Source organism: Phoenix dactylifera, chromosome 12 (genome assembly GCF_051530095.1).
Source record: "Phoenix dactylifera cultivar Ajwa chromosome 12, Ajwa_hap1_PhDact_Kaust_v1.1, whole genome shotgun sequence".
Classification (NCBI taxonomy): Eukaryota; Viridiplantae; Streptophyta; class Magnoliopsida; order Arecales; family Arecaceae; genus Phoenix; species Phoenix dactylifera.
Window position 1 is genome coordinate 20,149,167 of NC_143201.1, and position 22,260 is coordinate 20,171,426.

At 39.8% G+C, this 22,260-nt stretch overlaps 2 protein-coding genes across 6 annotated transcripts; one reads left to right on the plus strand and one right to left on the minus strand.

Annotated features, from left to right (window-relative positions):
- Window positions 1–3,572: 3,572 nt before the first annotated feature.
- On the plus strand, window positions 3,573–11,178 carry LOC103701766 (uncharacterized). Of its 4 annotated transcripts, XM_088708913.2 has the most exons (6): window positions 3,573–4,426; window positions 5,169–5,261; window positions 5,452–5,519; window positions 5,627–5,765; window positions 6,999–7,157; window positions 10,155–11,178. In XM_088708913.2, exons 1-5 carry the CDS (start codon window positions 3,800–3,802, stop codon window positions 7,122–7,124), a joined length of 1,053 nt encoding a protein of 350 aa, XP_088565039.1. In that variant the 5' UTR covers window positions 3,573–3,799; the 3' UTR covers window positions 7,125–7,157; window positions 10,155–11,178. The 4 variants fall into 4 exon arrangements, 3 of the variants coding, with proteins under 3 accessions (XP_088565039.1, XP_008782158.1, XP_008782159.1); XM_008783936.6 differs by lacking the exon at window positions 6,999–7,157 and having other exon boundaries at window positions 3,574–4,426; window positions 9,216–11,178; XR_015972142.2 differs by lacking the exon at window positions 6,999–7,157 and having other exon boundaries at window positions 3,577–4,426; window positions 5,627–6,184.
- Window positions 11,179–11,571: 393 nt separating this feature from the next.
- LOC103701768 (14-3-3 protein 7-like) lies at window positions 11,572–22,260 on the minus strand. Of its 2 annotated transcripts, none has more exons than XM_088708914.1 (6): window positions 21,857–22,260; window positions 20,030–20,336; window positions 15,421–15,508; window positions 15,196–15,305; window positions 14,134–14,300; window positions 11,572–12,646 (listed from the first exon to the last, which is right to left on the minus strand). In XM_088708914.1, the coding sequence occupies exons 1-6, from the start codon at window positions 21,918–21,920 to the stop codon at window positions 12,540–12,542; spliced, it is 843 nt and encodes a 280-aa protein (XP_088565040.1). In that variant the 5' UTR covers window positions 21,921–22,260; the 3' UTR covers window positions 11,572–12,539. The 2 variants fall into 2 exon arrangements, with proteins under 2 accessions (XP_088565040.1, XP_008782160.1); XM_008783938.6 differs by having other exon boundaries at window positions 11,572–11,822; window positions 21,857–22,256.

Sequence of the window (22,260 nt, forward strand, 5' to 3'; positions counted from 1 at the left end):
CCTGTACCTTTTGGAGATATTTTGATGGCTTCCGAGCTTCGAAGTCCCTTAGGACTTAGCTTGGCACTAGCTTTTTTTGGCTCGATTTTCTGGGGGAGGTGTTCTACATTCGGGCTTCTGAGCTCGGGCTTCGGAGCTTGGCAGCTTTCTGAGCTCGGCGGCCTTTGGTGCTCAGCTTTCTGAGCTCGGCGGCCTTCGGAGCTCGGCAGCCTTCTGGACCATGAAAGGATTTAGCTTCATAGTACTTTCTTGGGGTAGAATCTCCTATGAATCTAGCCAGAGGAGCGCTCATCCTTTGGAAGGCATACCAATAAGGCATCAGCCGAGCTTTTATTATGTACTAAAATCCTTTTTTTAAAGCCTTGCAATGATGAGGGAAATAGCTACAGTGTCGTCATAAAGAGGGCTCAACACCCTTTTGGTCTTCATCAGAAAAGGAGATGTGACTTTCACAGTGCACGGATGCTTTGAGGAAGCTCTTTTTTCCGAGCTCGGAGCTTCTGGTGCCTCTAATTGCCCGCCCTCTGATGGTATTGATGATGCCCGTGAGAGGTCAGTTGTCATTCTGCTCCTTATGCGGCACTGAATTTTGTTCCTCGGGCTCTCTCCTGTAGGCATGATCACGGACAAAATAACTCAACCGACCTCGGCGGACAAGTGCCTCGATCTCATCACGAAGCTCGTAGCAATCCTCCGTATCATGGCCGCGATCTCGGTGGAAGCGGCAGTACTTTTTCGAGTGCTTCCGCGACTCTGTCGGACGCATTCTCAATGGAGGTCGGAGGTAGCCCCGACCCTCAATCTCCATGAGGATTTCTGCTCGGGTGGATGTGAGAGGAGTGTACGTCTGAAATTTTTGGAGGGGAGACCCCGGGCGAGCTAGGCTCTTGGGCCAAGGAGGCTCTTTCTCATGCCAGGGAAATCTGCTACTTGGTTGGGAGTGCTCCTGGTGCTTCTTCTGCATCTTGGCAGGTTGTTCGGCTTCCTCCCGCCGAGAGGCCATGGCTTCCTCAGCCTTGGCGTACTTGCGAGCTCGAGCCAACATTTCGGTGAGGTCCGCAGGGAAGTTCTTCTCGATAGAGAAGAGGAACCTGTAAGACCGGGCTCCAGTCTTTAGTGCCGACATGGCGATTGACTGGTCCAGCTCCCGGACTTCCCATGTTGCGGCAGTAAACCGATCCAAGTACTCCTTGAAGGACTCTCCCTCCTTTTGTTTGATGTCAAGGAGGGAGTCCGACGTCCGCCGCTGGGGCTGGCTAGCGGCAAAATTACTGGCAAACTGCCTGCCGAGCTGCTCAAAGGAGGAGACAGTACTCGGCTTCAGCCCGGTGAACCAAAGCCGGGCCGGTCCTCGGAGCGTTGCTGGAAAGGCTTTGCACATCATGGCCTCCGAGGCTCCTTGTAGGGCCATTAAGACCCGATAACTCTCCAGGTGGTCGAGGGGGTCGGCCCTGCCGTTGTAAGGCTCCACCTGGGGCATCTTGAACCGCGGCGGGACTGGTTCGTCATCAATTTGCTGGGAGAAGGGGGACTTCGTATTGAACTCGAAGTCGCCGTTATGTCCTGACTTCCTCCCGTGTAGTGCCTGGATTTGACGTTCCAGCCTCTCGACCTTCTGGTCGAGTTCATCGTTCTGGAGGATCGCTGCAGCGGTTCGTTCGAGCGCAGGTTGTCCTGGAACCGATTCAACTTCCGAAGGCTGTGGCCAGCCTCCGTGGCCTCCGGCTGGGTGCTCTCTCCAAAGGGAGGCCTGGACTTGGGAGTCCTGACCTCGAAGGTGAAGTCCGCTTGTGGGAGGCTCCGGTTGAACTGGAGCCGGAGGAGGCGGTGCCGTTGGGATGCCCCTGGGCTGCAGGCTTTGGACAGCGGTAGCCAGGGCCTGCACCTGTTGTACCAGGGCATCAAACTGCTCCGGCCAAACTTGATGAACTGACTCGGTCGGAGGTGATGAGTTTCGGACGGAACGCTCCGGGCTAGGTGGAGGACGTTGAAAGGCATTGGAAGCCCCTTTGCTTCTTAGCTTCATGGCAGCGAACTCGGGCCCTTCCTCTAGCGCCAACTGTTGCTGGAAATTGGACCCGGGGGCCGCCGCGAAGCCGGGGAAGGAGGAGCTCCGCTGCTGCAGGGGGCGGACGGCGGTGCGCCGGCTTGCTGCGTCCTCCGCCGCGGGGGGTGTGCGAGTCCGAAGAGGGGTGGTGCGTCCAGTCCTGTCCTGTCCTGCAAAAAAGCCGGTGGCCGGGCTCCCCGGCACCGGCCCTCCGATGCCTAAGTCAGAGGGGGCCAGTATGTGGAGAGAGCAGGGAAGAGAGTATGTGGAGAAGACAAAGAGAATATTGTGTTCAATTGTGTCTGTGCTGTTTTCTTCCTTTTTCCCCCGATCTAGGAGGGTTCTCTCCAGCTCCGGATTTTTCCTCTTGTTTTTGGTCCTCCCTCCCTTTTCCCCCCAGGTTTTCTTTTATAGGAGGATTTTTGTTACCTGGGAGGTGACAGGAGGTTTGTCCTGTTTTGTAATAATTGGGCACGATTTGGCCCATTAATGGCGTAATGGAGAACGGGACCGGATCAGACCGGAATCAGGGAGTTGTCACGGTCGATCGGACCTGTTGAAGTGGTTGAACCGCCGGCTGTGGTGGGCCTGGGGTCCGTAGATGGTAAGTGCATTTATTACCGAATGAACCGGCGGTCAGGGAGAGCCATACGTTCTGATGGTTCAGTGATCCGGAGATCGTCTTGGGCCGTGTTCATTAAATGACTGAGTGCATCGGAGACTTGAGAGAGTCTCGTGCATTAATGGCAGGTCGTGCCGAATACCTGCGAAGATCTTATGCCTTGATGGCTTGGAGATAGTGGCAGGTTATAGTGGAGTTGTCAGGTCCCTTAGAGGGTTAGGTGGAAATTGGATATTTGGCTAAGGCATGGGCTCGGCCTGCTGTGCTCGGCCTTCTGGTCTCGGCCTTCTGGTCTCGGCTCTCTGGTCTCGGCCTTCTGGTCTCGGCTCTCTGGTCTCGGCTCTCTGGTCTCGGCCTTCTGGTCTCGGCCTTCTGGTCTCGGCTCTCTGGTCTATGAGCTCGAGAGCGGAAGAGCCCGATCACTTAGGATGAGCTCGAGAGCGGAAGAGCCCGATCACTTAGGATGAGCTCGAGAGCGGAAGAGCTCGATCACTTAGGATGAGCTCGAGCTTGCTGATGGATTTGGGTGCTATAATTACATTTGTGGGGTGGTCCATTTTTCCACCAACAAAAGCATAATTCTTGTAATACGCTAAGCTGCTGCTCGTAAAAATCAGGACTCAGCCTAAGGCTGTAAGCCAGAGTCGAAGCATGTACATGTTTTCTTTTTATATATATATAAAATGGCAAGAGAAACCAAAATTAAGATATCTTATGTCCTCATCTCGTGTTATTACTTTTTATTTAATCAAACTATAAAAAGCAAAAACCAAAATGGGAAAAGATGGAATAATCCAAAACAAAATTCAATTTTTTTATCCTCCAATTATTACTTTATATTTTTATCAAAACTATAAAAAGAAAACAAATAAAGAGCGATGAAAGGAGAAAAGGGCGGAAGCTTCCGACCGGCCGTTGTCCCTCCCTCCTGACCCGGAGATCCAACGGTCGTTTAGACACTCGCCCGAACCAGCAAACGGCGGATCACGAGTCCGATTTAACTCCCAATCGTAAAACAAAACGAAAAGCTCCCTAATTCCCCCCGCCTACTGGCCTCCTCCTCCCTTGCCCCTCGGATCCGATCGCGCGAATCGGATCAGAGATCCGATCTCCGACCTGCTGCCGCGGAGATGACCCAGTGCCTCAGCTTCACCGCCTTGAGGGACCGGTGCTACGACCGCACCTTCTACGCCGCCGGGCTCCGCCCCACCGTCACCGTCCTCGGCGACGGCGCCACCGTCCACTTCTGGGCCCCCAGGTACCCCGACCCCGCCCGCCCCCCGCTCCTCCTCATCCACGGCTTCGGAGCCAACGCCAAATGGCAGTGGGCCGGCTACCTCCGCCCGCTCCTCCGATCCGGCTTCGACCTCTACGTCCCCAACCTCCTCTTCTTCGGCGGCTCGGAGGCGCCCGGGCCGGACCGATCGGAGGCGTACCAGGCGCGGTGCCTGGCGGCGGTCATGGATGCGGCCGGGGTGCGACGGTTCGGTGTGGTCGGGGTGAGCTACGGGGGGTTCGTGGCGTACCGGATGGCGGCCATGTTCCCTGAGAAGGTGGAGCGGGCGGTGCTTATCTGCGCCGGGGTGTGCATCGAGGAGCGGGACCTCGCCTCCGGCCTCTTCGTCGTCAGCAACCCCGCCGAGGCCGCCAGCATCCTCCTGCCCCAGCGGCCGGACAAGCTCCGCCAGCTCGTCCGTCTCTCCTTCTGCAATCCGCCACGCATCATGCCCTCTTGTTGTTTCTGGGACTACATCCAGGTCAAACTCGCGCACAATCTCTCTCTTCTCTTCCGTCATCCAATGCATTTTCTTGCTTTCTTTTTTTAAGAAAAAATTAATTCTTTCCTTCAGCTTGCTTCTCGATGAGCAGAGAATGTAAGATGGACCTGAGTGGAGACCCGAGAAAGATACTACCATTCCTATGGTTCAGTATTTTTAGATTTTTTAATAATCTCGTTTCTTTGTGTGACGCCACGTGTGAGGAGTCCGTGGCTCAGACAAGGAAGGAGATTACCGATTATTGCATATATTTTCAGTATTTCACACACACGCATACTGTTTTGAGCAGCGGCCAGGGGCAAAACATTAAGCGGTCATTTGCATCATAGGTTAGGGTTAGGGTTAAACTTTCAGTCAACAAAACCTAAACATCAAATGACAGTAAATTCATGAACCGGGTGTATATGGTCTCGTTTTGCAACTATCTACAATGACTATCATTGAACATTTTGTTCTTCTATTTCATGCCCTTTCTACTAAGGCTATTTAAGTATTTTAGTGTTAATTCTGCTGGCATGCAAATTTTTTGATTTTTTTTTTTTTGTGTATTTTGTATTTTGTTGGTTGACCAATCATCCAGTTAATTCAATGCCTAAATACATGTGTCATCAACTCAAAGACTTCTTTCCAAAGATAAATTATTTTTTTTTTTCGAGAATGATTGCTACGTAATTTGCTGTGAAAGGTAAACCCTCACAGTTGAATTTATCTCTAATGATAGGTGATGTGCACAGATTATGTCACAGAGAAAATGGAGTTGATCAATACTCTAATCAAGGACAGAAAACTTTCAGATCTCCCTAAAATAATGCAGGTGATTTTATGTTCTTGTTCCCATGACTTTTAATGTGATGTCAAGGGAAAACTCAATGTTTTCCTTTTGTAGCCTCTGCAAAAGCGTGAGCTGCTTTTATCTTTTCCATGGCTGTGTAAAAGTTTTTTGCTTTTATCGGTTTCACTTTTTTATCAAATGTGTTCCTAAAATTGTGTCTCTCTTTGTGCAGCCAACATTGATAATATGGGGAGAACAAGATAAAATATTTCCATTAGAACTGGGTTACCGGTTACAAAGGTATGCCAGGCATATAATAGATATGACTTTTTTCTTGAAAGAAACTTCTGTCGGAACTTTCTTGACAATTATTTTTCTAAAAGGAACGAACTATTTGAAAACTACAGGCATTTACAGGAGAATTCTCAACTAGTAGTTATCAAGAATGCTGGCCATGCTGTTAATCTTGAGAAGTCCAAAGAGCTCTGCGAGCATATAAAGGCATTTTTTCTTAATTTTTCTGTCAACAGTCACAAAGATCACATGGTATGGTAACGTATTCTAAAATAATATATTTAATTAAATAAAGTTAATGCTCCAGTGGAAAAGTAAATAGAAGGACAGCCTTTAACTCTGTATTCTTATTTTCTTTGATGCTTTAGGCCTTTAATGAAATCATTTTTTGAGATGTGAGTGCTTCAATTTAAGAATTTAGAATTCCAAATGCAATACCAGAATAGAACTTCTCTGTGAAACTGTTGCAATTTTATCAGATATGATCTAAACAAATTGGGTGTCCTAAAATTCTTTTTAGAGAGGTTGCTTATGGTGTTTCTTTGGATAAACATAGTGTTATGGAACGAGGTGGAAAGTTATAGTTAGATTTGCCGGTTTGAGCATGAGGAGGCTTGCTTCTAAACTTCCACTGCTGTTATGAAAAAAAGACATGGATAAATCTGGTCAATGTAAGAGAAATTCTTATTTCCATTATTATTTTATTGAGTTATCAAAGTTTGTGAAGGTGGCAATAACTTTAAAGGAAGCTAATCATTTGGAATGTTTATATGAATGATCCACATATTATTTTTTACTCTTTGCAGAGAAATAAGTTTGAAAAAATATATGACGTCTGGACATGCCAATACATTGCCACCTGTGATTTATAATGATTACTAGCTTTTGATATTTAATATAAAAGTTCTGTTTACATAAGGTACTGGATTTTTTTTTTTTTTGGAAAAGATTCCAAATATTGTTGTGCTTGAAACCTTAACATAACCAAATAATGCATAGATGAGAGAAATGAGATTTTATATATATGACAAATTGATTTAACAACCTAAAGATCATGAACATACAAAGTGTTATGTGATCTCTCTTGATTTATCTGTTCTAGTATGGTGTTTTAGAAGCTTGTGCATAAATCCCAAGTTTGAAGTCTTATTTTGTGGCATTTATGTTCTTAACTTGAGCTTTGCATTGGTAAATGCAAATTATCTACAAAATGAAACATATGAAAAGACAGATTTCCTAGTTAGAGATCAAATGCATTAGCTGGCAATTAAGATAAAATGTGCAAGTTTGGATTGATATCTTGAACTCTGAGTTGGTGCAATAGCAAGAAAGTGTAGTTTCCCAATGAAATAAAGTGTTTCTTATTAAGTGTTTGAATATAAACCAGCAGCATTCGTCACAATTTTCCGTTTGCTTGGTCGATTTCTTTCATAAACATATAAACAAATCTTAGAAATGACAAATCATAAATTTCCTTAAAAAAAGGTCGGAAAGAAGAAAAAAAAAGGAGCTTCACAGGAAACTTCATCAGAGATGTTTACAAGTTCTTTCAAATGGGAGAGCAACAATCTAGAGTATGTGCTGTGTTCTAGTGAAAAAATCCTACTATGATGGCGAAAAGTTTCATTTACCACATCCAGTGAGGTTAGTTTGTCATTTTAAAAGTATCCACGTAAAAGTTAAACTATCAAACTTTTTCAGGATACCTGCATTCTTTCTCACACAATTTCTTTACATCTGTAAAATACATTAAACTTCAATGTTTTTGAATGTTTAGAAGTAGTGGAAAGATTTCGCTAAGAATTCTTGTTCATCAACTTTTTTATAGTGTAATCTCTTAATTCCTGTTAGCTTCCTGTGAGGGCTATGCATAAATTTGCCAGTTCTTATTATGATATTTATACATCTCACAATATCCAAGAGAAAGCTTTCAAAATAATCAGGTTTAACACATTATATTGAACTCTTTTTTGGCTTCAAAAACCAGTTGTTCTTACATATTAAGTGACCGTTTGTTTGACCCTTTAAGAAAGAGTTTGGCAACCTCAATATTTTCTTATAATTTTGTCTACTTTATACTTTGAAGATAGATTAAAATGACTACTGGAGAATTGTATTGAAACACTTCTCTAGTACACTCAGTATAATGCAAAGCTAATCCTAGATTTAATAAATAATACACACTCAGAATGATCGTTGTGGTTCTAGTGAAGACATTGTAGCCACAATCTTGATCTTTATAGCTGTGGTTGTAAGCTTCCATTAACATTTAACCTTTTTTAAAAAAAATAAATAAATGTATCTTGATTCCTGTCCATACCTATTCAATTAGTTTCTAGCAGCAGGTGCAAAACTGATAGGGTTAATGTCCTATACTTTACTAGTAGATGGTCGTAACGTTTAACATGGAAACAAGTCAATTACATTCACTCACACAAACTGGGTGCGTCCACAGATGATCAATAGGACTTCTGTATTTGAGGAGCATATGTTAAGTGAGTACTATTTCATTATTCTCCTAGCATTTGAAAAGATCGGTTTCAGAAATATTATTCATGTCATCAAGGTTCATAAATGGAGATGCCTGGCAATAATAAAGAAAGATATACTTATGGCCGTTTAAATGTTTGGTGCATGTGTTTGATATTGCTTAAGATGGAGGAAAAAAATAAAGTCACAAGTGAAGTCACTAAAAATTTCAAATGTTGCAGTAAGTATTATAAGAATGCTAGGAAAGCATTTATGTAACTACTAGTACAATTTTGCTTTTTTTTTTGAATTGTAGTTTCTTTTTATTACATTAGTAAACAACTGGAGAAATTCATACGTTGAATTAGCTTATTAAAGTTAACTGGCCTACTTGGGTCACCAACATAATTTTGAGACATTAGATAATAATATTTAATCTATTGTGTTTTGAAAAAAAAAAAAAGATGGGAAAATTAGCTCAAAGTAGAGCAAATAGAATGGGCTGGTTATCTATATTTAGAAAGTTACAAAGTAAAAAAATTTCGGAATCTGGTTAGATTGTTAATTTTATGCTTTTAAGAAAATAACAATATGGTGAAGAGTAGCAACTTGCACCCCCAAATTGACCATGTAAATCATTCTGCTGTGGCAAAATCGTAGTGCATGCCCAGTGAAGATATTGATCAGTGAACACAATTAGTATAACATATACGCATTTTTCATTCACATTATTGGTGAAACATCTAATTATTTTTTTGAAGAAACAAAAAGTTGGATGATTTCTTTATTTGAGCATGCCATCCTTGTGCAACCTCTAATTGTTGATTGTTTTGTTTTTCTTTTTTTTGGACCAAAAGTTGTTGTACCATCAAAACTAACTATTGGTCGGATTGCAGATAAAAATGTAGCCTTTGATTAAATGTTCTAGACATTATTGTATTGATCAATAAAATTGTTCTGCTTTTACTAAACTTCAATAATTGGATTTTTCTTTTGTTGAAGGTGGCATACCAGGAAAATTGTTATCGATTGAATTGCAGATAAAAATTAAATATTCCAGACATCATTAGTATTAATCAACACTAAACATGTTTTGCTTCCATTAGAATTTAAAATTTGTTTCCATGATTATTTTCCGGTAGATGAGCTTGCCAAGGACATCAAGAAGCAACATCTACGACTGAGATTTTGCAAGCTCTTTTACTAAAACCATATTTGATGGGTTTCATGTAGGGTTGCAAGCGAATCAAGCTGCTAATTGGCAGCTCAATATTGGCTCGTTCAGGCTCCGCTCAGATGGAAAATGAGCCGAGCTCAAGCAGCTTTTCTAGCATGCAAATATGAGCTGCTTGCAAAAAGATATTGAAATTTAGCAGGCTCAATAAAAGCTCAGTTCAAGGCCGAGCTTGAACAACCCCTCTACGTATCTAGCCAAGCACAAGCAGCTCGATGCCTGGCTCAGCTTGGCTCTGCTCGGCTCTTTTGTGACCCTAGGTCCATCTGTAACATTGACCATTCCAAGTAATGAAGGTGGAATATGGTGTCACAGCCTCAAGCATCATCTCAGCATCCAGGAATACATTTGGACACTTGGACTAACAAGCTAGCGTCATGCTTCTTTTAGATCATTCCACAACTATGTCCATTAATTTGTTATATATTGATATGCCTGCATGATTGAGACTTAACCCAAGCAGATTAGATGCACTAATCATATAATTCTGATATTTACATAAATGGGTCTCCACGGATGAACTGAAAAGTTTCTATTATTGAAATGTTTTTAACAACTTGGTGTTTTTAATAGTGTGTAGTTTATTCTTTTAGTATTGTCCGTCGATACCATTGATCATAGTATGCCATACCGTACCGAACTGAATAATATAGAGCGTACCATACTATATTGGTTAAGTACTGATATATGGTATGGAGGGCGTACCAGCACTTGGTATGCCGAACTGACTGCCGTACCGGATGTACCGATATAGTGATAGGGTAGTACCGGTACGGAGCCTGGTACTAAGATGGCATACCTTACTGTTGATATTTTATTTTGGGTTTGTATGACCATGGGAACAAATTAAATAGTTGATTGAAGATCTCAAAATTCAAATTGGAACTAGTTTTTGCTGTATTCTAATGTTTGATTTTTCCCCTGCATTTTTGTTGCAGGTGTAACTTAATTAATAACATATTGCCCTTTTTCATGGCCATATGCTTACTTAAGCATGGGAGCTGGATTCCTAAAGGAGTAGGAAGTTGTTTGTACCAATAAAAAAAAAGGGTACAAAGCGGTTACACATAAATCCAAAAGAATATCATTTGTGAAGACAAATTGTTCATGCAAAAGAATTGTTGGAAGTTTGATTAAGTCATTGATGATTCTTTCAGCCTCCTTATCACGATCCAAAAAAAAAAGCGGAGGCTCATTGTCTGCATGGAATGGTGCACATTGAATCTGATCATCTCTAGAATTTTTCTAATACCATTTTGATTCTTAGTTTGCAACTTGAGCTATTATTGTTGCCATCTGACACTTGAGTTTATGTTATTGGTCCATCACATATTTCTTTTCTTCTTCTTTTTTTTTTGCTTCAATGGATGATTCATGCATTTTTAGTGTAATATATCTAAAAAAAATTCAAAAAATAACAAATTTTTTGGAGTGCTCTAGGCAACTCCCTCTTACCGACCTATAGGGCTCCAAAGTGATTGAGGCCATCTAATCCGTAGCTTCATTGGCTTCTCTATATGCATGCTTCATCTACGAGTGTGACCCTAGTGATGTTGGTCTTTTAGCGAGTGGATTCGGCCACTTAAAGAAGAATCCCATTAACTAAAATAGCAGTCCATTTGTTGCCCCAAAACAAAGGTGGTTGAAATCCTTGACAACGGGTTTCCACCATCCAAAATTCATTTGATAACATTTAGTCATCATTCCTTAGGACAACCATTGAGGACATAATGTGGAGTGGAGATATTGGATGTGAAGTCCAAGCTCCAAGAGCAGCAAGATGTTCAAGCTAGAGAAATTGAGGACAACAGTTGAAATCTATGGCGGATAACTTCAGTTTGATTGAAACCAAGACATCTTTATTTCGAAGAATGCTTTAGAAAGATCCCACAGCTGAATCCTGTATGCGGGAACAAACCAACACTATCTTACCTCAAATAGCATAACCACTGCCCTAGGATATTTCCCATTCTCCCTAAAATAGTGGGGAGCATCAGCAACTGCCATCCCAGACACTCATAAAAAATTCCTCCATGTCCCCACAGTATTTGCCATAAGCAGAAGCTGATCAATCCAATGATTTGTCAATATTTGCAGCCTTGCGGGGACCTTAGGTCTCAGGAGCCGAGTCCGAGAGAACAATCTTTCCGACAATGCTGGAGGAACTGGTAACTAAATATTTACCATTGTTCCACCCAGTACCAGTTTGCAAGACAAGCCATTAGCTACTGCTACCAGAAACAATCAAAGGAAATCAGTTTCATTGGCTTGGTAGAAATCAAAACGAAGCATGGGGCGGCCCTATATGAAAACAATCTCAAATCAATAATGACAGCGCATTCCAAGATTGCAACATTTTCTAAAACCAGCATCACTGAAAGAGGCTCCAATAAATGTCTAAACATTTTGGGTTAAGGAATGCCTGGAAACTGAATTTCACTGTTCCAAACTTGTAAGAAAGCTGTAAATATACATCAGCTAAATCCAAAAGAAAAGGAAGACACTACTTTTAAGCCACCAGCATACTGGAGCCACCTATCTCCTTCACCGACTGCAGTTCAAGGGCCTAGACCAAGCAACACCCCCTTTGTGCGCACCACCTATTCCTGCAAAAAACCAAAACTCAGTATAATCATACATAAATTTGTGGTATAATATTAACTTTCCAGACGAAAGTGTCCAATCTTTATTCCCAAAATATTAACCTAGAAGATAAGAACAAGAAAGCAATGCATACACATGGCTAAAATGCGCTAAAGAATGGATCTTCAGTTGCCACAGAATACGAGATGGCAAGGAAATGAATTAGGAAGGTTTAAGATTTGCACAAATTGGGTAACATGATGCGTTAGGGGACAATCTGCTCCCATTTGCTCAACTTCATCTCCTTTAATTTACTAGACCAAAGGAAGCCTTGGCATCCAACACAAATTACAACCCACAGTCCACCAAGTGAGAGAAAAATCCACGTCAGCATGGAGGTGATGTTGCTAGATATCCACATTGTAATTAAAAGTCATCTACATGAGATCAGATCAAATTTCAATGGTCATCCCTCAATCAGAGGCCAGACACAAGCAGATCATCGTCCCAGAGTATCATGCAAGTCACTTGAAAGAGGGCATTTTGTCAATGAGCTTCTAGGAGGAAAGTATACTGTTTTCTAAAATGGAAAATATAGATTTCCACCAAATTTCTTACTCTGTAATTCTATTTGCTTTTGTTGCAACCAATCTATCAGTTTTATTTAGCTCTAGCAAAATGTGGATATTGAACCGTATCAAGTATCAACCATATCGGGCAAACGGGACACCTGCACTAGCCTACAATTTCGTCTTGCTATGGATGAAATGCCTTACCTCCATATCAATGTTAGCGTCCTTGGATTTGTTCACCTGCAAAATGGAACAAATATCTCCAAAAACTACATCTGGAGATAATAAATCAACCAAATTTAATGATGAGAAGAAATTAACCAACAAAAGGCGGGTAAATTTAAGCCAACGATGTCACTGCAAAAGATTTTGTGGAAAACAAACACGATGAACACATTCAATCATAATAAAGCTAAAACTGATCAACAATGAGTTCGCAAGAAGTGAACATAAAAAAAACCATTGGAAAGTTGCTGAACTCCTGGGTGGTCAAAGCTAGCATCTCCTTTGCATCCAAATGGAATATTATCAGTCGAGCTAGACAAGGAGGGAATCTTCTTACTATTCAAACTTCAATACCTTCTCCCCCTCTAGGCATAGATAAGTTAGAAATTGATCCCTATGATCGAAGTTATATACTCTATAACATAGGCCTTATACACATAAGCAACGGAACGTTATGCGGTAGCTCTGCCATCTGAAGCGAAGGAAGGAGGGCTAGGGTGGGGAAGGGATGTCTGGGGAGACAGGTGCGGTAGAGAGGTCCCCCACTTCGATTCCCATCTCGTTAGTGTTCTTTGAAGAGTCAAAATTAACAACATAAGAAAAAAGGATAATCCCTGAGGCCATTTCCATGAAAAGCAATCATTTACCAAGTTAGTACAAGTGGCCATTAACTATTTGTTTATGTTCAGCAGGGATTTCTGTGCCTAGAGCGCCCATAATAGTAAATTCTGTTATACAGTTGTCAAATAAAAGAGGGTAATTAACTAATTATGATGTCCTAACAACATCCCAACTGACATGTTGCATGGATGCAAATATGAGAATCAGATTCCGACACATGTTCAAGTGTCTGACTTGGCAAGAGTAAAAAAGGAAATATTTAAATCTGTATAAAGATAACAATAAAACATATTATTTGTTTAGGTCTTTCAATATGCATCATTCTCATTCAAACGTACCAATTAGCTTACATATTATATAAAAAATGACATTTTGCAAAGTTACTTTAATACCTACGTTCTTGACAATATCCATAAAGAACAAGAGCTCGATTTAACACTATTTAGTCGGTTGAACTCATTCTGGAAGAGTTCAACCCACTGCTGATATTCAAAGCTGCAGTTTTAAAAAATAAGTATTCAAGCATCCGACGCATATCCAATTAGGATATATGTCTGACACAAATTCGAGGAGATGGATGTGAGTGCCAATGTAATGCTCTTACATAAATACCACAAAGATAAACTGCCAACCAGTGTCCACCATTGAGGATGTTACTTCATCATTGCTCCATGATACTCTTAACAACTAATAGTATAATTGACATCGGGACTCTATATGCAACCCAAGCATATGCAATATTTATACAAAAAGACTCTTTACAGAAATTTTAAATATCCAATAATCAACTTGTCAGTGATAACGTTCAAACTACATTTACATGAATAAACCATTAAACTTCTGAAGAGGGTAAGCTGTCATGGAAAAGATGGCATAATAGAATGGATACATGCATGCATGGAACATATAAATTTACCTCCTTTTTCTGGCAGTTCCATTGCCCATACTGTGAGATTATCCCTGATAAGCCGCATAATACTTGAGGTGTCCTTATAAGATTCTTCTTTGAAGGAAGGTTCTAAAATGAGGGAATCGATCTCCGTAATAGCCTCATCAAATGCTTGTTGAGCCAAGATACATGCTCTGTAAAGGTCCAAGAAGAATTAACAAGGATTCATGTGCAGCCACATATAAAGAGTAGCCATTGTATATGGGAAGACAGGTACACATACTACTGCATACGTAAGACCTTTACACATACAAAATACAATGCACGGACTTCTGATTTCTGAATCACAAATAGAAGAATACTAGAACCACTTTACTGCATTAGAAAGAGAAAGCAGGCATTTATTATGCTGGGTTACTTTTGTGTACTTACCAATAAATAGCATAAACTAGCATTCTTCTACACTGAAGTTTGTTCAGTACAATGAATACCAACATCAGAAAATTGAGCAAATATTTTTTTAAAAAATTAATTGTTAAAAGAAAATTGGTAAATTTAAGTAACACATATTTGCGTCTAATGACAATTATCCCGTCAATATATGAACAATATTTGATTCCCCTGCATGACTATGTTAGGACCCGTGTTTTATTCTTGGCATCAGGCCCCTTACAAGTGTGGTATGGTATATGCCCACATATCCACACATGATACACTGTAGGAGTCAGTACAGCACCTGTACCACGTGTCTTTCTGGGGGCATATGGAGATTTCGTACCATATAGGTGCCACATCACGTTCGTATGGTATACACCATACAGCCTGGCATGGCAATTACTTAAACACTGGTTAGGACCAAATAAAGGCCTGAGCACTGATGCTCAACCAAATGTGTGTTATGCATCAAACACAGAATTGAAGCATCAAAATATGAAACATTGAAATAATGTTGTTACTGAATGATATATCTATTTGATTCCATAATTCCAGGCAATACCAATATTATGAATGTTAACCAAAACTGAAGTACTAAAAATAGAAAAAAAAGAGGACAGTTGATAGAGGGAAATGAATAAGTTTTGATTTGACCTTTCAGGACAATTCATAATCTCATAGTAGAACACACAGAAATTCAGGGCAAGGCCAAGCCTTATTGGATTGCTGGGAGGCAGATCTGTCCTAGCAGCGCTGGTAGCAGCCTGCGTTGCCATTGCTTTTGTTAGGATATTTAAAATATTCACTAACAGAGATAAACAAACATTCATTAGAAAAAGAAATCAATGAACATCAAAGTATTGCAAGGTTCAACCACACCTCGTAAGCCATGAATGACTGCTCCGCAGCTTCTTTTTTTTCAATCCCGGTCTTAAACTCAGCCAAATATCGGTAATAATCCCCTTTCCTGGTGTTTACAGTGAAAATGGATTCATAAGGACAGAAAGAAGTTCAACTTTAGTCCAGAAATCATTAGTTCAATAAATTGGATTGGCTGCAGAGGTCCTCTGCTAAAACATATTGGGCAATACAAATTACCAATCGATTGGATGCTTGGGCTGCCACTGAGAGAGAGAGAGAGAGAGCTAAGAACTCGTAAAGGTTGATTGATTGGACAAGTTGACCACATAAATTCACCCTATGGAAATAGAATTTGCTTTTGAGCCTTGGATTCGAATTAAAAATGCTATCATTTTTTTAGCTCCTAAGATGGGAAATGTCTAATGTCAGGACTTCAATTTATAGCACCAGAAACAGAGAACAATAGTATTCAGGTAAAGCAGAAACTCGGGCTGTATACCTCAACCCAACCCAACCTCGGGTCAGGATTAATCCAATCCAACCCCATCTTAAGCTAAATCTTGATTGAGTCTGGCTATTTAGGCTTGCAATGGATTTTGTCAGATCAACTGGGTTAGATTGGGTTGTATATGTTAGATTTTGGGAAAGTTTCGTGTATTTGTGCTAAGCTACCATTGAATTGGTCGATATCATATTCGGGTGCACCTATGCAATTCTATTAACTCAACAAGAATAAAGATATTGTTAGATGGCATATAGAAATGTTTATAAGAAACCTGATTTTAAATTTATTTATTTATTTATCAGTTTCGACCAGGTTGGGTCAGGTTGGGCCAGATTGGATTGGGTTTGGGATGGATTAGGATAGTTTCGAGTTGGGTTTAAGCTCAACCACACCCAATTCAAATTGGGGTCGTGTTGGGCTGGTTGATTCTAGGTTGAGCCCAATTCAAGTTGCATCCATACATTCAGGACAGAAATGCACAAGTTACACAAGAGGAAGGTGTGTTTGACGAATGGCATTGATCCCATCAGAGGATGAAAGGAAAATAGAAATAGATGAAGAAAGGTAAGGTGCCACAGAAAGGAGAATGTGTCCTTTAGTCAAGTTAACATGGGGCCATAGGTGCTCGCATAAAGAATGAGATTTCTAAATTCCGGATTTCATGAAATTTGTGAGAATGAACAAACAAAAGGCAGCTCATTGTTTTGGTTATATAGCAAATAGTTAGAAAAGCAAAATAAAATTTTTAATATTTGAACATTGAGATGTCTTATCCATGCACACACACCTAATATCAGTCAACTTTTGAATCATAAAAACGAGAGTCCAAGTGTTCAACATATAAAGGGCAGAAAATACAAATACATTAAATGAAACAAGTAATAATTAGAAAGAAAAAAAGATGGAAGGTGCATAAACAGAGAAATATAGAGTTAGGTGGCCAAAGTAGATTACCCCTAAGGGCTCATTTGATGTTTCCTAAAGAAAGTTCTTTTGTGACTCTTTAAGTAACAGAAGTACTTACCAAGGAAAAAATAAGTGTTTCATATTATCATTTGAGAAATGCTTCTAAAAGAAGCAAAAGTACAAAAAGCACTTCTAGGAGAAGCTAGAAGGACTAGGTTCTAGCTAGTTTTCCAAGGTCGCACCTTGTCTTTCAAATATGGTAACTCCATCCATAAAAAGTAGTTATATAATGTGTAATTACCAAAAACCAAATATACAGAAAAAAGTACTTTTTGAGAACTCAAATAAATGTAATTTTTCAGAATACCTTTTTGACAAGAAAAAGCGACACCAAACATTTCCTAGTATTTATGCATATAGTACTAAATCCTTTAGTAGAAATGTTATATGGCAATTTCCTGGAACTTTAGGCAACAAATAACATAGTGAGTGCTTCGATCATGGCTAGTTCCACAACTGTAATGGGGCAGTGATAGAGGAATGCAGTTAAGCAAATTGGTGGTAGGTGCAGCGATTACAACTAGTATCTTGTGGCATGACAAGGTGATTGCAGCTACAACAGCAAATGTGGATGAAGAGTGAGTTGCTGCAGCAAGCAACTAACTCGATGGATGAACTAGGAATAAGGGGAAGTGAGCAACAGAGGATAGCAAGACATGCTGAGGATAAGCAACGACCACGGCAAATGGCACACATAGCAAGCTGTTGAGAGACAATGTTGTCGTGGAGAGCAATGGAGCAAGTATAGGAGCATGAGAATTAGGAAAAATCGAGGTTGTGAAAAGTAAAAGGTGTCCTCTAGGCAACAAGACCCCTATATTGCCTGAGACCATAACTTCAAATACTACCAAAACCGAACAATACCATCAACATCGTATTATTATGGCCAAAAAAAGGGACCGAGAGGGGTCCAATCACGAAAAGTGTAACAAATCAGGACATAGCAGCTATCTTGATTGAAACCTGCCAGTATCTACCGGTACTAACGTTGGTTTTGCAGGTATGATGTAGGAACCACATGTTCGGTAAGAATGGATCCATAAAAGGTGGTACCTAACCTGGTCAAGCCAGTACCAAGGCCATTCCATATGGGACGACAAATTTGTCAAACACATTGGTGGATGGCTGCTAGGTATAGCTAGTTCTCCCTTTTTATATCATGGGGCAGCCACTTGAGGAAGGGAGCGAGGAGGAGGGTGGGGTGCTGCTGCATTTCCACCCCTCAATATTGCTCAAAGATATCAAACATGCCAAATCCAATGAGAACATGTTTTCACCCCTTTTTTGTTTTCTTGGCCAGAAATAGGCAAGAAAACAAAAAAATAGAGAAATTTATCCAAAATCTTTCCATTCAGCATGAAATATGGATATAGAGGATGGACATCACACTACAAAACACTAATTTTTATAATAATTTTTTACATATATTTTATTTTTAAAATTAATAGTTTTGGAGTAAATTAATAGTGTGCACGTGCTATAATTTTTTTTGCATAATTTGGACAAATCAAGGTTGTGTTTGGGAGCACTCGAGAATTTGATAAATTTAAAATCATCCCACAAAAGGGCTTCCATTCATCTACTGCAAAATTCATATAACATTCATGGAAGGTGCCTATGTAAGACCTAAAAATTTTCATTTTATAATTTTCATAAATTTTAAATTAAAATTTTGGGGGAAGTAATGAAAAATTACAGAAATTAGATTAAATAGTTAAAGGTTAAAAAAACCTAGACAATATGGAGACATTGTATTTGAATAATTTTTAGAATTTGTGTGCTTTTTAAAAATATTTTTAAGAGCGTTGTTTGAAATGGATAAAATATCTTACGAAACGTAAAGAAATATGGAACATGTGCAGGTAATTTAGAGGCTCATGTTGAAAATACTTAGCATGCATTTTACTAATAAACTGACTTGTTTGTTTTAAATTATGATTAATATTTAATAGTTATTTTAAAGTAAAAAATTAAAAATCAACACACTCCCACATAATTTTGTATAGACTATATTGAATTTTGATCATTTATAATGAATATGCTAATGAGAGCATTGGTCTTTAGATGACTGTGTATAGCACAGAAGAGTTTAGGGAGGAAATATACCCTTAACATCCCATAAATTTGACCATTTCTCCTCCTAGTCATGTCAGGAAATGATTTTATATAGAAAAATTATTAAGTGCAGATGTGTGCAAACAGATAATTGAAAAGTGCATGGGAGATATTACCTTTTTTTATCTAAAAAAATAGTAATCTCTTTCTTTTGACAAAACATTTTATGATTCCTAATGCACTTTTCAATAATTTATTTGCGCACAGCTGCACTTTTCATAGTTTATTTCTGTTTGACCCCTTTTCTGACATGACTAGGAAGGGAGAGGGTCAAACTTACGTGATGATAAGGACATATTTCCTCACTAAATTCGTCTACATAAGGTTTCAATTTGATTTTACCCTAGACAAGAATGTTGCTTAGTCCCCCCTATCACAATCTGATATTAGTTGTGTATGTTTCTAAACTTTTAGTTGCCCCCCTATCACAATCTGTATGTTTTGAAAATTGGATTTATTTTTTACATGTTAGATAAATCATCCTTTTAATCTGTGTTACTTCTAACTTATTGGTGACTATCTAGCTATTGCTAATTTAATTAGTGACCTTATTCTAATAAGTTAAAGCAGTAGTCTAGTTTTACATGTTCAAATGAGAGAAGGATGTATTTCTTTGCCATCCAATCTGGTTTTACATGTTCATATAACACAGCCCAACAATCTTAGCAGTGAACTGGTAGATGCTTTCTAATTGCCTGTACAAATTATTATTTTATTGAATCAATAGTACACAAGTCTCCTATGCAAGCAACAGTATACAAGTGCAGATTACAAAACACTTAAAAGTTGAAAAATTATTGGATAGCTACAGCCATGAGAAGAGAACGACCAAAATTTCACAAAGCAAAATAGTTTCTGGTCAAATGGTAAAATTAATAGAAGGGAGGGAAAGACATCTTGACAAGATTATATGATGATGATCATGGAACAAAAACATGTATTAAACCAGTGGCAAATAGCCTATACCCGATCCTACCATGGATGAACATTTTGTTGTTAAAGAAAAAAGGAATGTGTAATGCTAGAATAAAAGAATCTCACATCTTGTTCAAGAAGGCAATGGATACACCAGCAGTGGAGGATGGAAGAAGATGGATGTCAATGATGGACAAGATGTCATTGCAGATCTGTGTGAGCTCATATTCAACTCTCTTCTTGTACTCCCGTATCCTCTTAAGACTTTGCTCCTTCCCCTTCTTCCCCTCCTTCACTTCAAGTAAAAAGAAGATCCTCCACGATGCTCTCCTCGAACCAATCTTATTTTTATATGCAACTGACAGTAAATTCCTCTCCTCTTCTGTCAGCTCTACGTCCATGCTAGCGATCTTCTTCATGGACTCCACCATTTCTGAGACAACGGTAACATCACAAATTAAACTTCTATTTGACACAACTGGAAAGAATGTGAGGTCAGATGACTGGCAAATACGTGTAACTATAATTAGTTTTCAGGTATATCAACCAGATAAGCTGGTGCAGACAGCACATTGTGGCATGTCCAACATCCAGTGGCCAGAAAAAACAATCACAATTCGGATTTAGGATCAAACATCATTTTGGTTCTCGATAGAAACCAGCATATGTGGAAGCAGTTTGCTTATCTAAAGAGTTTATGCTAATAGCAACGAAAACAGAATTTTTCTGTCTTACAAAATAACCAAATGTGATTTGGAACTAGTTAAGTACAACAGAGAAATAATCAACTACCTTTTTTCTCAGTGAATGCAGATCACCAAGAAAAAAGAAAAGTTTACTGGTTCATGAAATGTTGTAAGAAAAATTTAGACGCCAATACATTTAAACACTTGAAAGCATAACATTGAGCCCTCCTCCCAAACACATTTTCATAAAGAAATCATGACAGCATATTTTCAGAACCCCAATAGGAGGAGAAAAAAAATTCAATCTGGAACAGAAAGAGTAATAACAATAATAACAGAAACAATAAATAAATTGCCCAAGTAATCATTATCTGGTCCTTGTATACTCACTGATAAAAAATGACGAATCGAGATATAAGTATTTAAATAAAGAAAAGTTCATTAAAAAAACAAAATACGATTCTAAACCAATAAAATGATGGTGAATAAATCCAAAAACTTAGAAAAAATAAACCAAATATATACCAAAGGAATTCCAAATTACTACCAACCAAAGATGCAACCAAACTGGAGCAAAGAAACCGTCACGCCCACGAAGCCAAAAACTATTGTAAAACACGAAAAGCTACCCACGCTTGTGAACCCAAATGAATACGTCTACCCCATTTACAAACAATACATCAATATATTCCTCATCAACCCACTCCAAATTACGTCGACCAATCACCACATGAAGTAAATAAGCCCATTGGCCCAGAGAGGGGGGAAAAGGAAAAACCAGAAAACAAATCCACCTGCCGAACTTATAATCCAGTAGAACAACAAACCCACCCCACTGATCAGCAACGATTCATTGCTAATCAGAAGAAAATAATAATAATAATGACCAATTCCCAGAAAAAAAAAAAGAAACAAATTTGCGTCTAAAATGCCAAATCTACGACTCCAGATGCTGCTCAGATGAAGCAAACGAGACCATTAACCTAACAAAAAAAAAAAAACAAATTCACCCACTCCACTTGTAACCCAAACGAACAAGCCCACTCACACATCATCAACCAAGATATTCAACATTGACCCATAAAAAAACAAGAACAAAGGGAACAACAAATTTCCACCAAAAAATCAAAACTATCATCCATTCAACGTCGAATCCAGATAACCAAATCAATCATTCACCACAAATCCCAACACGACAATCCCTAACGATATTTTCTTTTCGTTTTCGGTAAGAACCAAAAGACGAGAAAGAAACCCAGTAGCTTACCATGGTATCTCCCCACCTTCTCCGCTAGCTGCGCTGTATACACATGCTTATCCCTCTCCTCCATCTCTCTCTCTCTCTCTCTCGCTCTCGCTCGCTCGCTCGCTCTCCTATGCGAAAACTTCCTCCAACTTCCCCTTTTATTTCCGCCTCCCCGCCTCTATATTTGGTTGATGATTTGATTTCCTTGATTCGGGGGGAGTCTCCGATCCGGTCCGGCCCTTCGAGTCTAGTGCGAGTTGCTGCGGTTTTTTTTTTGTTCGCCCTTCCGCCTTTTTCTTCGCTGGGTACCCGAGAGACCGAAAGACTCGCGCAGGGACGCGTGGCGTGGGGGGATGGGTGCCGTTGCGGGTGAAGACGGTTAGGGCACTGTAGCGTTTCAGAGAGAAGAACGTCGGACGCGATTC